Raw genomic sequence first — 16,914 nt, forward strand, 5'->3', positions numbered from 1 at the left:
AGCTAGTTTCCAATTCCATTAATTTCTCTAAACTATGAATAGAATAGGAATGGAGTTACAAGCCTACTCAGGCTGGTTATAGGCAGACTATTTCTAAGGCTTGATCCATAAATGAAATATATATTTTTTTATGTAACTAGGCAAGTCAGTTAAGAACAAATTCTTATTCATGAAGGCCTACACCGGCCAAACCCGGACGACTCTGGGCCAATTGTGCACCGCCCTATGGGACTCCCAATCACGGCCGGGTTGTGATACAGCCTGGATTCGAACCAGGGTATCTGTAGTGACGCCTCTAGCACTGAGATGCAGTGCCTTAGACGGCTGCATCACTTGGGAGCCCCGAGATAGCCTAGTTTACAAACTAAAACAATCCATGTTCAAATAAAAAGATGAACATGGCATCAATAACGCAGCTACAGCCCGAGTCCCCGGTGCCGTCACATTCAGAAATAAAAAGAAATGGTTAAGTACTTAGTTTAAAAGCGCTGACGAAGGCCAAGAGAACAAGAAATACTTTTCAGTAAGAAAACAGAAATCCCCACCCCCTCCCCAAAAATACTTGTTTTCAAAGATGTAACCTACGATGCAATACGTAGTCATTTTATTAAGGAGAACAAAAACTAGTTAGAAAAGAGTATGACATCCGGGCATTTAAAGTATAGTTGACTTTCTAAATATCGCATGGTATTACACTTTCCTTTTCCGCATAATCAAATGGCCTATTTAGAACGAAAGTATGGGTATTCGGACATGGCCATTATTTTTGTTGACGAGAAATTACCACGTGTAGTAAGCCACTGCACTAGAGTTACAGAGCCACAGGATAACCCTGTAGGTAGCTCAGAGGAGGGTCATAGGATTACAGCCTAGTGACCACAAGAGCTGGAATGTGGTTGCCTTTTTCCAAGGGTTAGCTAGCTAACTACAATCTCAGTTGACAGCGTCCATAACAGTTGCGTAAATACATTTATAAAAGATTCATGGCATAAATATGTATGTTTCCCGTTATACAACAGACCTGTCGTAAACCTGCATGAGTGAACGAGCATTAAAACTCTGCCTGGAAAACTCAGTCACCTTATGGTGACAATAATGCCCTTTATTTGCTGTATAATTTGGAACTATTGGCATTAGGCCACAGCATGCAAAAGAAGGATTGTTGTTCAATATTTAGTTTATCAATAGATTGTGTTTATATGTCCTGCTTCTGTTTAGGCTCTAAGATTAAATAGGCAACGATGTCTCTCTCCTATCTCACAGCAATACTGTGACCTACCCATACTATTAAATATTTTACATAAGCTACTGGTCTATTTACTGTATTGTCAGAATGTTTCAATCTTTAGCAGTCATTTATGCTGTACCTGGAAAAGAATTGTCAGTTTCTGAAAGAGAAAACAATGGCAAATTGTTGTGGACTTGTCAGCTGAACGTTTGAATTCAACAATGTTTGGCATGGACTTTTCCCCCCCAACCGAAATATGATGGACTGAACGCGAATTGTGAAACATTGTAGGGCAGGCAAATAAAAAAATGTGCAATTACACAGGAAAATTATGTCTAATTATAAGATTCCTATGTGTAATTGTTTGTTCTCTTCTCAGTAAACGGCAAATTGTTGCATTCTTGTTAATACCTTTCCCTGTTTATTTTTATGGATGCTTTTCATAATTTCCCCCATTTGCACAAGATACTTACTTGCCAGCTTGCAATATTGCAACAACTCGCAGATGTGCGTACTCGTGGTCTAAAGTTTGCAGGGAGGTGAGCACATTCTCAAGTCGAGTTACATTTTTATAAATGCCAACTTGTGTTAAAAACTGGCGCAAGTTTTATAAATTAGGCAACTTGCAATTTCAGAAACATTTCATACTCATTCAAGTTCCAGCAGGTGAAGATAGCTAAGGCCCATAAAAATTAAGTTCAACACTTAAGTTCAAACAGGTAAAGTTCAAACACAAAATGTTCAAGTTGAACTGTTTCTTACTTCAATGTTGAAAAGGGTTCGACGGTTATATAGCCTCGACAAGATGTCTCGAAGTTCAAAGGCATCTGCTTCCCTTTCAGGAGAAAGGTAGTTCCTGTAATTGTGCAAGACACAATATCCCTTGTCTGGGACTCCAGTACTGTCCAAGATCAACAGGAGGGAATATAACCAAGATGAGTAACCTGTTATCAACCACAAGAACTTGTGCACACACTAGCAAGGCCTATAGCAGGGGTATTCTCATCTTACCCTAGGACAGGGATCAGCAACTAGATTCAGCCCCGTGCAGGAACATAATTACAAATCATTTGTAGATGGCAAATTGACCACAAGAAGCACAAGCAGATATGTTTGACTAAAACATAAATCAATAATACACAAGTAGGACACACAAACAAGTGCACACAGAAAACCATTACTCAAATTGGTCTTATGGGCCATGAGTATCAGTCTACAGCCCTAAGAATCACTTTGAGGACAATGCAACTTCCACTGAACTCGTTGACTCACGGTCAAATCACTGGGGAATTTGTTTGGCAACTCAAGAAAATGTACACAATTTGACTGAAAGACGCCTGAAGTCAGCGGTTTTATGAAAAGCAGCCGTGGTCAATGCGTCTGAATCCTCCCTCCCTCCTTCTCCAGTGCTGCAGACTGTAGGGAGAGTATGACCTCAGAGAAGTGCAGAGCAGAACTGGGCAGGTAGCCAGCAGGAGCCTCAGCCTTCACAACACAGACCAGCAGGGAGCAGGTCCCATGCAGCTATAAAGCAGCTAGACTCCGGGAGAGATGACACACACTAATAGACACAATAGATTGGGATGGAACGATCACCGGGAGACCAAGAGAGGCTTTTGAGACAGAGTTGAGGGGTCTGGAGTGTGTGCCAACTGTCCACACAGCACACCAAATTGTAAGAGGAGAGCAGGGAAGGAAGAGATCGATAGAAGGTTAGGGTTGGTTAGTAGAGAATGATATAAAGAGAACGGGGGAGAGAAGTGTGAACATCAATGCAGTATCACTCTCCCTAAAGCTCAGCTAGAAAGCCTGCGAGGACAGGCACACAGCTCCTCTAGTTCAGCTTTGGTCTGTCTGTCCATGAGCTAGAACACCCACACTGCACCACTTTCAGTTTCCCATTCTTCTGCATCTCCTCTCCAGGTGTCATGGGGTGAGGTTGTCTGCTAAATGCCAAACACTGACCTTAGAATCCAGTACAGCTGAGTAGAGAGGGGTTACCAAGAGACCCAGACACCATCAATCACACAGCTTCAAATAAAGCAGTGCAACCCAACACCAAACCAAGCTCATTTGTCAACATGTCTCAATACTTTTGTTTAGAATAACAGTTGCTACTAGAAGGGAGGCATACATGCATACTTACTGAACTTGTATTGAGAAAATACGTGGTCAATTGGGGGCTATGTTATGGCTGATACTGTTTATAGCTGATAATTGCCCTAAATACTTACAGTACATGATGACTCAAATACAACACAATACCAGTTCCTGTAATTATCCATCAGGGCTAATCGAAATCACTCAGCTGATGTGATACCCATCCACCAAGGAACAAGAGGGGTGCCAAGTTGCCTCAGGGCATATATAATGAACTGGAAGAACATACCATTTGGCTGTGGAAGAGGAGAGACACTCAGGGAAAACATTTAATAATAAACAAAAGCATCAACTCAGAACAACTCCAGGCTAGTTTGTTTAGCTTTTTGTACATTTCTAATCATGTTAAAATGGCATGAGATGATGATGCTCATTGTTTCCCCATGTAGAGTAATTGTTATGTAACCTGTCATACTATTGGATCAGTGATGCACTATTACCACATCTTTCATTTTCAGATTAAGCCAAGCATATAGCCAAGTCCTACAGAACATTCTATCTACAATATTAACAAACTACTGATTTGGAGCGTCAATGTGTTGTTTTTCTCTCAAAATAAACTACTTCATAACCTCAAATAAACATTTAAGCCTCTTTATATCCTCTTATGCTCAATTAAAGTTCATATAATAAAAGGAGGAATCAAGTAGCTCACATTACTTTGATCTTCTCACAGATCTGTCCACCCAAGACTTCAAAACAGCTTGTAAACAACATGCCTGTGTGTGAACGGCCGGGCGCGGGACAGCAGAGCTGAGTAATGTTGCACCTGGGCCTACTAGTCACATATTTCCCGCTTCAATTAATGCAGCCAGCACACGCTACTGTACTATAGCAGTAACAAAGGGCCTACGCAATACATACATTAATCCCATAGGTCATTGATTTAAAGTGGCAGGCAACAACTTTCAGACAAGCAGCTCACCCAAGGTGAGGTTCAATTGTTGTAATGATGGGGGTCTTATCAAAACTAACCGAGATGATAAGATATTTTGAACATACTCTGCGGTGGGTAGAGTTACAGACATTGATAAAGAGAAAAGGGGAATCCTAGCCTGTATGGTTGGTTCATAGTTAACGCACAATGGACTACGATCTCCCATAAGGAACCAGCCAGTCAAACCGAACAAGCTGCAAGGCGCTGGGATTTCCCGCAAACATATTTGACATTCAAATGAAATGAAAAAGGAAAAAGTATAATCTACCAACTTTGTCCTCCGATTCAACAGTAAAGCTATTTGAAAGCAAAATGAAAGATGTTATGAAACTGTAATAAAGAAACAGAAAAATACGTCTTCACGCTGTTCAGCAGTTCAAACCATACAAATAGATCCACAATTATAATGTTACTTTCATTTCCTGACAGGGAGGTTAACAAAATTCCAATTAGATAAGAGAAAGTTGAATTTCACAATTGAGCACTGAACAGAGCAGGATTACATGTCACGTTAGTAAGAGGACACAACCGCTGTTATTAAAGGACAATGGATCTCATCCTTTCACAGAATCAAATATCGTTAAAATAGTTTTTAAATCTGAGTACTTCACCTCCAAAGTGTTATGAATTTTCCACCAGCCCAGCAATAAGATAAGTTATCGGTGCGCTGTCCTCATGTACGTCCGTCAAGTTTGTAGTGCAGTGGCGCACAAAACAGTCCTTCCCATTCCTTTCTCTGAGAACCACCTCTCCCACCTCCTGCCGCGGTTTATTAAAGGGCCAGTAACCATATATAGGCTGAGTCAAAAAGGAATATAGCTGTGTACACATTTTGACTAATTACATCTTACTTGATTAATCAAGTTGGCTTCTTTTTCTTTTGTGAAGTTTCACATTCAGTTTCTACAAGTCATCATCTTCATAATCACAATCACCATCATCATCATCATCATCATCATCATCATCATCATCATCATCATCATCATCATCATCATCATCACCATCACCATCATAATGATCATATGAAAAGTGCAATATGCAGAAATCGATCTGCTATTTCCTGGTTGCAAAAATTCTAAAAGTTCACCTAATTTCAGTTTATGTGACAAAACAAGAAGTCATTGTGTAGAGATTGTATCACTTAACCACTGTGAAATATATTTTCCATAACTAAAAATATTGTCTTTTCAGCTGTTTGAAGCTGGTGTACAAAATACAAAAATTATACTTAAGTACGGGAAGCATAGAAATAGTGCACATAGAACAGATCTACCACTTCTTAGACTTGCTTTCAATGAGAATGACAGATATATAACTCGGTTTGCCTAAAAAAAGGTGCATATTGCAGCTTTAACACATGCACAAAATAGTAACTTAGAGAAAGCAAGCGACAACAACAGTTTGTAATTTTTTAAATATTTTTTTTATTTCGGCAATAATGTATTTTTGTCATCATCAGATTCAGATCAGGTCACCTCAATGTCATGCCCAGAGCCAGTAAAGCATTAGAGTGCCTTCAAATTATTTTATTTTTCTCATCATAGTATCATAAAGAATATATTTCATCACACAGAATACATACTCAGTATATTACAATAAATCCTGGTAGATACTATAGGTTTCACATTTGGAATGCACACTGTCATTGTGAAGGTCCCACAGTCATCTCCACCACTGTGTCTAGTAGCTGGTTTTCCAGTGTCACGGTATGAGATCATGATAACATAAAGATATTCTGAGAGAATATTGATCATCTCTGGAAGGCTTGATATCACCAAAGCTATTTCTGTTGTATTGTTCCATAACCTTCTGTCAAATCAATCAGCATCATTTGTTTAAATCAATCGTACGTGAATGATAAAAAAACAATAAACATTTGTTGGACATAAGAGGAAAACACTAAAGCAAAAACAAAATGTGGCACTATTGGTTTAATTAATTTTTATATTGAAATAATTACTCTTTCATGTTGGACACAGCAAAACATATATCTTCTTAATAAGCCTCACCCATAGTGATGGAATGTTTTAGCTGTTCTCTATCAATTTTTTTAATAGAAATTGTACGAGCCCTGGATGCTGATTGGCTGAAAGCCGTGGTATATGAGACAATATAACATGGGCATGATGCAAATCTACTTGTTTACTGTTCTAATTATGTTGGTAACCAGTTCATAATAGCTATAAGGCACCTCGGGGGTTAGTGGTGTATTGCCAATATATCACGGCTAAGTGCTGTATCCAGGCACAATAACAGCCCTTAGCCGTGGTATATTGACCATATACCACACCCCCTCATGCCTTATTGATTAAATATCCCATCGCTATGTGATTGGTCCCTCGCCCAGCCGATAACATCATCAGAGGTCATTAGATATCATAATAGGCCAATTAGGGGTCCAGGATTTTATGGCTGGCTCTTGAAGTCGGGGTCCGTCAGAACTTCAATGGGACGGTGCCTAAATACAATGCTTTGATAGTGGTACCACTATCCCTCTACCCAGGGGGCCCAGGGATTTATGATTACTTCCTTGTGTGCCCCCTTGTGTGTTATCTAATCAAACACGGACTGTGTGTGTGTGTGCGTGCGTGCGTAGGGGGTACAGGGACTTTAATGACCCAGAGGGAGGGGACCTCTAATTTCTTAAGTAGAACACATCTCACCCAGATTGTTCCACATGTGGTAAATTACCCCAAAAGGGTCCGGAAAAGCAATAACCTGGCTAATTCATTTATAATGGGCAGATTTAGCCAAAATAGGAAACACTTGTGGGCAGCTGTTTCACAGGACACATGCAACTACAGCATGTGGTGACAAATACATACAATTCAGAGAAAAGCAGCAAAATAGTAAATATATTTCAATTTGTGTGATTTGTAAAAGCAACTTTTTCGCTTTTATGCGGAGTCTCTTAGTTCCCACAGTAGTTCTGTCAGAAGCCACAGCCTACAACCTGGTCCATGTGTCCCAACTCCCCCAGCCAGGCATTAGGAGAAGGAGAGCCCTATTCAATCATGGAGGATCGCTTTATGAAAAGTCACCAAGCCACAGATGGAAATGAGTGGAGTAGTCCCAAAATGATTAAACAGGCCCTGATTTTCATCTTTCAAAGGCCTTTGAACTTTGCTTCTGTCAGTATATTTTAATGTCCTTTCCAGGCTGTATGTCTGTCTCTGAGGCTCAGAGAGGCTCTGTGAAGCTTTTCAGTACCTCTGAGGAGTCCCCTAACCCCAGTTAATGGGTATAGCCTCCTGCCTCTATCCCCCGTCAAGAGATATGTTTTCAACAAAAGGATTAACCAAGGGTGTAGGCCAGTCCATTCCAATCCCTGTACTCTATCTTCTCTATCCTCTGTCCTAACCAATCATATCCCTGGCTTGGACATTTTAGTAGGTTAGTGCTGGATCAGGTTGACTGGGATCACATTAGCTTCAACACCATCTGACACACATCCTCTACAAACAACATTATGGCACAGTCTGAGTCTGCCTGTGTCTATGACTCGGACCAGGGATGCGGTTTGGACAGTCTGCTTAAAATAGTGATGAGCTGATGAATGATTTACTGTCATTGATGTTTTTCAACTCCCTCCTCTCATTGAGATCATTGAGTTATGTAATTTCCCCTCATTACTCTCTCGCGCTCTCTCTCTCTCTCTCGTTTCACTGTAGCCTCTGTGTTACTCTGTTTGGCTTGGCTAGCTGGTTACAGTGGGATAGGGGTGAGAAAAGAGGGAGGGAGAGAGAGCAGGATAAAACAAGAGAAAGTGAAAGTATTTCTTTGAGTACTAAGGTTTGCTGACAGACCATACCAAGGCAGGCCATAAATAAGGTACAGGGAGGCTCTTTGTTCCTTCACCTTGATAAAGCGGTCCGAGTGGGTGGACTGGGCAAGGTCAGGAGGGGACAGCTGTAGCCACGAAAAATCATTTCACAGGCCTATTGATATGATTTATCACTACCCATTAACCATACACACAGACACCACCTACACACTGATGAAAGTCAAGTGGGTCACACAAACATTGACTTCATCCTCCTCAGTGTTCCTCTGAAGTATTGGATATCCATATGTGAAAGACTTGTGGGCCTTTATAGGGAAACAATCTTAGATAATAATTGTTGCATATGAGCTATTATTAGTTATAATTTCATGTGATGTTCCTACTCAACACATTCACTGTTTACTGAAAACATTTCCTCAGCGTATGTTACCATGGTTACAGTCATACAATTTAATTTCACTCGGCATTCACATCAACACCATTCCTCCATACCCTTTACAGTATCCGTACCATTATTGAACAATTATTTATTTTGAGAAAAAACAGTGATCATACACTACATGACCAAAAGTATATGGACACCTCCTCATCGAACATCTCATTCCAAAATCATGGGCATTAATATGGAGTTGGTCACCCCCTTGCTATAACAGCCTCCCCTCCTCTGGGAAGGCTTTCCACTAGATTTTGGAACATTGCTGCGGGGGCTTCCATTCAGCCACAAGAGCATTAATGAGGTCGGACACTGATGTTGGGCGATTAGGTCTGGCTCGCAGTCAGCATTCCAATTCATCCCAAAGGTGTTTGATGGGGTTGAGGTCAGGGCTCTGTGCTGGCCAGTCAAGTTCTTCCACACCAATCTCAACAAACCATTTCTGTATGGATCTCGCTTTGTGCACGGGCGCATTGTCATGCTGAAACAGGAAAGGGCCTTCCCCAAACTGTTGTCACAAAGTTGGAAGCACAGAATCGTCTAGAATGTCATTGTATGCTGTAGCTTTAAGATTTTCCTTCACTGGACGGGGGCCTAACCCGAACCATGAAAAACAGCCCCAGACCATTATTCCTCCTCCACCAAACTTTACAGTTGGCACTATGCATTGGGGAAGGTAGCGTTCTCCTGGCAGGCACCAAACCCAGATTAGTCCGTCAGACTGCCAGATGGTGAAGCGTGATTCATCCGACCAGAGAACGCGTTTTCACTGCCCCAGAGTCCAATGGCGGCTAGCTTTACACCACTCAAGTCAATGCTTGGCATTGCGTATGGTGATCCTAGGCTTGTGTGCGGCTGCTCAGCCATGGAAATCCATTTCATGAAGCTCCCGACGAACAGTTATTGTGCTGACGTTGCTTCCAGAGGCAGTTTGGAACTCGGATGTGAGTGTTGCAACCGAGAATAGACGATTTTTACGCGCTACGCACGTCATCACTCAGTGGCCCCATTCTGTGAGCTTGTATTGCCTACCACTTCACGGCTGAGCTGTTGTTGCTCCTAGATGTTTCCATTTCACAATAACAGCACTTACAGTTGACCGGGGCAGCTCTAGCAGGGCAGACAATTTAGGAACTGACTTGTTGGAAAGGTGGCATCCTATGACGGTGCCACTTTGAACGTCACTGAGCTCTTCAGTAAGGCAATTCTACTCCCAATCTTTGTCTATGGAGATTGCATGGCCGTGTGCTCGATTTTATAAACTTGTCAGCAACAGGTGTGGCTGATATAGCTGAATCCACTCATTTGAAGAGGTCCACATACTTTTGTATATATAGTGTATATCCATTCAGATTCTGTATAATGCGTACAGTGAAATCACCCGACAGAGAAAGAAGCAGATGAGAACTCTATTGGAGGGATTCGACACCATTCTTCCACGAGAAATTCCATAATTTGGTGTTTTGTTGATGGTGGTGAAAAACGCTGTCTCATGCGCCGCTCCAGAATCTCCCATAAGTGACTGAGATGGCCATGGCATATGGTTTGCATTCTTGTCTTGCTCATCAAACCATTCAGTGACCACTCATGCCCTGCGGATGGGGACATTGTCATCCTATAGGGGCATAGCCATGGTAGCCAAACTAATGGCTGGCCAGCATTTTTATACATGACCCTAAGCATGATGGGATGTTAATTGCTTAATTAACACAAGAACCACACCTGTGTGGAAGCATGCTGCTTTCAATATAGTTTGTATCCCTCGTTCACTTGTGTTTCCATTATTTTGGCAGTTACCTATATGTGAAGTGCCCTTTCAGCTGGGCATGGAGGGCAGGCGCCACACGGGCAGTACCTACCTACCCTCTCTCTTCTTCTCCTGGGCCTCCTGTACAGTCTCTTGTATCCATACACACAGTGGATGCTTTGTATAAAGCTTATGTTGAAGAAGTGTTATCATCAATTATCACATGTCAGCACAGACAACAGTCCCCTATTCAGATAGGACTCACAGTCAGTCACACCTGCATTGTGCATTTCATCATCGTCATCATCACCATCATCGTCGTTCCACAACGTGAGAGAAAGGGGTGAATCCATTCCATGACATCATCTCTTGGCGCCGGCTCAAAGGCTTCCTGTCCACGATTATGATGTCACTAATAGAGAGCAGCACCTGATCCAAGTGAGAGACCTGCAGATGTGCCTATTCTCTGTCTGTTTTTCAAAATGGCCCCCGTGTCTGAGCCTGCTCCTATCTGTGTGACCCCACATGTAGGAACCATTGAACTCAAAGAACACTTTAGGCTGTTTTTATCATGACACATTATATTATACATAATTACACATTCACTGTTAACGCTTAACGCTGTCTCAGTGTATTTTACCAGGGTTACACTCATACAATTTCAAGAACACTCTCCATTCACATCAACCCCTCCCCTATTTGTCTACTCCTCCCCCACTATTTCCATCACTTCCCCTCCTTTACAGTATCCATACAGTACCAGGAAACCCATTGAAAAATAATTTATTTTGGAAATGTACCGTGATCATATATCCATTCAGATTTAGTATAATGATAGGCTTATTTTGCGTACAGTGAAATCACCCCACAGAGAAAAAAGCAGATGAGAATTTTGGAATTATGATACAACTGTGACTACACCACCACTGAGTCTGTACTTAAATGTATGTGACTTTTCAGCTGGCCATGGAGGGCAGGCGCCAGTTGGGCAGTACCTACCTACCCTCCCTCTTCTTCTCCTGGGAATCCTGTACAGTCTCTTGTATCCAGACACACAGTGGATAATGCTAATGTTGAAGAAGTGTTATCATCAATAATCACACATCAGCACAGACAATAGTCTCATATTCAAATAGGACTTACAGTCAGTCACACCTGCATTGTGCATTTCGCTCGTCATCATCTTCATCCTCATCATCATCATTGATACACAACGTGAGAGAGAGGTGAATCCATTCCATGACATCTCTTTGCGCGAGCTCAAAGACTTCCCATGATAATGTCACTGACAGAGAGCAGCATCTGAGCCAAATGAGAGAGATCCCAAAGGGCCTATAGATGAAGACCTCCAGAAACTGCTTCTCCAATAGAAATCCCCGATCACGTTTGTAGGCGATGTCATGGCGACGTTAGCTAGCTAAGCTCACGTGCGGGCCGTCAAATCAAAAACACTCCTTCGATATAAAGTTGTTTTTTGACTAAAATAAAAAGTGTCAGTATCACTTTCACAGGGTGGAAGTAATGACATGTTAAGACTTTGCCTTGAATCTACTCTGGGTTTGAAAACTCTGTGGAGACCAGCGGAACTGTCTATTTTCTGTCTGTTTTTAAAAATGGCCCCAGTGTCTGAGCCTGCTCCTCTCTGTGTGCCCGCATGTAGGAACCATTGAACTCAAAGAACACTTAAGATGCTGGCTGTGTTTTTATAACTTCCACTCTTTATAGTTTGATGTGGAAGCAGGACAATGTCACTGTCTGATGTTGTTGTTGTGGGCCACTGGGCAAGTGCGGTGACGGTGTGTTGATGAGGGTTGTGAGTGAGTCGTGACTCCACAGGGTAGGTTAGATCAGCAGGGTAGGTAGAGCTTTTAGATGTCTTCCCACCCACCACCTGTCAGATCAAGGGAAGGCTCATAGTGGCTGATGAGCCCCTGTAGTAGTAATGACATGTGGGATGTGCACTATTTTATGCACTATTTATTTATGTAGGTAATTGGGTGCCATTTGTGCCGCAGACCCTGGTAAGGTCCCATTCAGCAGTCTGTATTCTTAAGTGGTGTCAGATCTCACAATAACTATGTTATAATTAGGGATTAACACAGGAATCAGGGATCCCAAGCTCCTTCCCGATTCTCGAGAAGAAAAAATTACGATCTCTGGAACAATAATATATAATTTCTTTGGAAAAATACAAAATACTCATGTGCGAATATCTGCATGAAATGGATTTTAACTATCCAACTTCATTCACACATTAGTCTAGGGATCACAACACAAGCTGCCTACCAATTCAGTCTACTCAACACAAGTCCCCAATAAATGTCTTTTAATTTTTAACTGGCATTGTTGACTATCATGAAACTGTAGCAGGCTACACGCGACCTCTCAACGTAGTTATGGTACGCAGTCTCCATCTCACATTCACAAATCTCCTAACTTTAGCTGTGTGACACTGGCAGAAGCTCCAAAATATAAACTGCTTCTCACTGTTAACAAAAAGGCTGATACATTGTGCCTGCAAAAGCACTCAAGAGGAAATAGACATTTGCAACGTTGTTCCATGATGTTACACTAACAGAAGCGAGGTCACGGGCTTGACTTTAAAGTCAGATTTGCGGGAAATTTATAAACTGCGGCTCCATCCATGGTGCTGAATCTCCGCCGCTATTGCGGCCATTTGCTTATCTGTTTGTTTAGTGCAGCATCGGATATGTTCCCTGAGACCAAGTCACCACAATAAGCAGATTACCATGAAGTAAAAACAGCCACAACCTTCCTGCAATCCACTGATAGCCAGGTGCAAGGGGAGAGGGAAAGTAACAACAAGCTGGCTGAAATATTTCAGTAAATGGTAGGCTAAAATGAATATAATTTCCACTAGGCTGTAATAAGCTCATAATATTTTATCAGTAGGCCAACAGTGCGTCATTGTCCTATATTACAACTAAAATACAGTGTCAAAAAGGATGTGAAACCTTTAGAATTATCTGGATAAATTGGTCATTCATCTAAGTCACAGCAATAGACAAACACGGTGTGCTTAATCTAATAGCATACAAATTATTGTTTTTTTCTTGTCGATATTGAATACATCATTTAAACTTTCACAGTGTAGTTTGGAAAAAAGTATGTGAACTCCCAGGCTAATGACTTTGCCAAAAAGCTAATTGGAGTCAGGAGTCAGCTAACCTGGAGTCCAATCAATGAGACGAGATTGGAGATGTTGGTTAGAGCTGCCCTGCCCTATAAAAAACACTCTCAAAATGTGAGTTTGCTGTTCACAAGAAGCATTGCCTGATGTGAACCATGCCTTGAACAAAAGACATATCAGAAGACATAAGATTAAGAATTGTTGACTTGCATAAAGCTGGAAAGGGTTGCAAAAGTATCTCTAAAAGCCTTGATGTTCATCAGTCCACGGTAAGACAAATTGTCTATAAATGGAGAAAGTTCCACATTGTTGCTACTCTCCCTATGAGTAGCCGTCCTGCAAAGATGACTGCAAGAGCACAGCGCAGAATGCGGGGTTAAGAAGAATTCTAGTGTTAGCTGAAGACTTACCAAAATCTCTGGAACATGCGAATATCTCTGTTGACGAGTCTACGATACGTATAACACCAAACAAGAATGGCGTTCATGGGAGGACACCACGAAAGAAGCCACTGCTGTCCAAAAAAAACATTGCTGAACGTCTGAAGTTCGCAAAAGAGCACCTAGATGTTCCACACTGGCAAAATATTCTGTGGACATATGAAACTAAACTTGAGTTGTTTGGATGGAACACACAACACTATGTGTGGAGAAAAAAAGGCACAGCACACCAACATCAAAACCTCATCCCAACTGTAAAGCATGGTGGAGGGAGTATCATGGTTTGGGGCTGCTTTGCTGCCTCAGAGCCAGGACAACTTGCTATCATCGACGGAAAAATGAATTCCCAAGTTTATTAAGACATTTTGCAGGAGAATGTAACGCTATTTGTCCGCCAATGGAAGCTCAATACAAGTTGGGTGATGCAACAGGACAACGACCCAAAACACAGAAGTAAATCAACAACAGAATGGCTTCAACAGAAGAAAATAAGCCTTCTGGAGTGGCCCAGTCAGAGTCCTTTCCTCAACTCGATTGAGATGCTGTGGCATGACCTCAAGAGAGCGGTTCACATCAGACATCCCAAGAATATTGCTGAACTGAAACAGTTTTGTAAAGAGGAGTGGTCCAAGATGTCTCCTGACCGTTGTGCAGGTCTGATCCGCAACTACAGAAAACGTTCGGTTGAGGTTATTGCTGACAAAGGAGGGTCAACCAGTTATTAAATCCAAGGGTTCACATACCTTTCCCACCCTGCACTGTGAATGTTTACACGGTGTGTTCAATAAAGACATTAAAACGTATAATTGCTTGTGTGTTATTAGTTTAAGCAGGCTGTGTTTGTCTATTGTTGTGATTTTGATGAAGATCAGAACAAATGTTATGACCAATTTATGCAGAAATCCAGGTAATTCCAAAGGGTTCATATACTTATGTGTGTTGACTGAGATAACTTGTCTAATGCAACAAATACAACAAGTAACTGTTAGATTCCTGTGTATATTTATCAATTTACAGTGGTATAACTCTGTCAGATATTTTTTGCTGGTAATATATGCTTTAAAATAGCATTTCCGGTTTGAACGGGAATAACATTATTCCCGGGAAGGGCTTGTAAGTTTGTCGGGAAGGAAAAGTGGTAATTTTTACGGACAATATTAATCCCTATTTATAATCAACCAATGCATGTCTGATACACTGAAGGACAATGAAATAAACAACTTGAAGACCAACCTGAAAATGTTCTCTTTAGACATATAGTACATTTCCCTTCATTTCCCATCTCCTCCCTGGCGAGGCGACCGGGCCCTTGTATAGTACGTACAGCACAGAGACACAGAGATGTGACTTGCCTGTGACATCGAAATGCTGTCAGACTCAATTGTGCATGTGCTATAGGCTATGCCACGGCAGAGAGCTGATTCCAAGGAGGTTCATGGTCCATAGATCTTTGGGCAAATTGGACAGGCCCCGGCATCTCAAAACCGCCAGAATAATGGTGGGCTCATTTCGGCCTCAATTTCCCCCCTCCTCCTTGTTTTTCACTTTCATCACTTTGTCCTTTCTATACCCTGTGCCTCTCTCTATCATTCAAATTCGCTTGTATGGCTCCATTTTGGGATCCCACTTCCATTGGTGCTTGTTATCCGAGTGGGGATCGACGCCATGACACTTTTATCGTCTTCTAGATATTTTTTTACAAGAATATCTTGACTTTTTACAGAACCTAACTAGATTATTCTCTTGTTGAATGTGTGTAGAAGTGTAACAATGAAAAATAAAAATAAATAATACCAAAAGAAACCTCATGCAACTTGATCAAGCAGCAGCACTAACAGAAAAGCGAATAGATACTATCATGTTCTAAGGAGCTGTCTCAGTAGCTGTCGTCATTAAAAAATGAAAATAAAACTATACCAGCACACGCACGCACACAAGAGGAAAAAAGTACTGAAAGAAAGTATGTAACTTCTGTCCTGTCTGTATACAGTATGATCCTTAAAACATAACTCAGTAATAAAAAGAAATACAAGCAAGAATTGTTTTGAATAACACCAGCCATGACAGAAACCAAAATGAAAATGATAGACTTCGAGGGTTTGTTTGTTGTGTGTTGGGTGTTTACTCTCTAAACAAACACACATTGGGTGGCGGGTTGGGCTTTGTTTTCAGAAGGGAGCACGGATCCCTCTCTCTGCATCAAACGAAGGAAGAGAACCCGGCAATTGGGGCCCGAGATCCAGGGGCCGGGCTGGGGCTGCTGGGGGGCCAGTAGGACAGGGTGTTGGAGTGGCTGGAGGGGGTGGAGGTGGAGAGCTGCTGAGAGGGGGTCGGAGTCCGGCTGCCTTTCGGCCTGAAGAGACTACCCTGGCCCTGGGGCGGGAGGCCCTGAGGTTGACCCTGGGTCTGGAGCTTAAGCGGAGGGGTGGTGGAGGTGAGCTGGGGTGGCAATGGGGGCAGGGGTGGTGGCGGGGCGCAGGGCTCTGGGTCGCCTGACTCTGACTCAGTGTAGCTGTAGGCTTGAGCCCGGGAAATGCCCTTCTGTTGGCGGCGCCAGGAGTTGTAGTAGGTTGGGTCACTGATGTAGTGGCTCACGAAAGAGTGGGTCTTCTGTCTGTTCTGGTCCACCTCGTACTCACTGTCACTGCCCTGAGAGGGGAGAGGGGGAGAGGGAAGAGGGAGAGGAGTGGGGGTGATGGGACAGGGGGAGGGAGAGAGGAGTTATTATCAGAATACTAGCACATACAATGCCTTCAGAAAGAATTCACACCCCTTGACTTTTTCCACATTTTGTTGTGTTACAAAGTGTAATTAAAATTGATTTGTCTTTTTTTGTCAACGATCTACACAAAATACTCTGTAATGTCAAAGTGTAATTAAAATTACAATATCATTTTTTAATGGAAAATAAAACACAAATATATTTTGATTAGATGAGTATTCAACCCCCTGAATCAATACATGTTAGAATCACCTTTGGCAGTGATTACAGCAACATCTTTCTTTGCCCATTATAAAAAATATATATATTCTT

General features: G+C 41.9%; 2 protein-coding genes across 11 annotated transcripts in view; both read right to left on the reverse strand.

The window, feature by feature from the left end:
• Nucleotides 1–5,071, reverse strand: part of LOC139580661 (cdc42 effector protein 4-like) — a 28,748-nt gene extending 23,677 nt beyond the window's left edge. Inside the window, exon 1 of the mRNA XM_071409546.1 lies at nt 4,937–5,071. The gene's annotated coding sequence lies outside the window, so the exon portion shown is untranslated. The remainder of the gene's footprint in view (nt 1–4,936) is intronic.
• A 5,985-nt stretch (nt 5,072–11,056) lies between these two features.
• Nucleotides 11,057–16,914, reverse strand: part of sdk2b (sidekick cell adhesion molecule 2b) — a 464,977-nt gene continuing 459,119 nt past the window's right edge. For all 10 annotated transcript variants that reach the window (XM_071409554.1, XM_071409557.1, XM_071409551.1 and 7 more), the window contains one exon: nt 11,057–16,529. In XM_071409554.1, coding sequence (XP_071265655.1) covers nt 16,080–16,529 — 450 coding nt within the window. In that variant the 3' untranslated portion in view covers nt 11,057–16,079. The remainder of the gene's footprint in view (nt 16,530–16,914) is intronic.

This window comes from Salvelinus alpinus, chromosome 7, assembly GCF_045679555.1.
Source record: "Salvelinus alpinus chromosome 7, SLU_Salpinus.1, whole genome shotgun sequence".
Taxonomy (NCBI): Eukaryota; Metazoa; Chordata; class Actinopteri; order Salmoniformes; family Salmonidae; genus Salvelinus; species Salvelinus alpinus.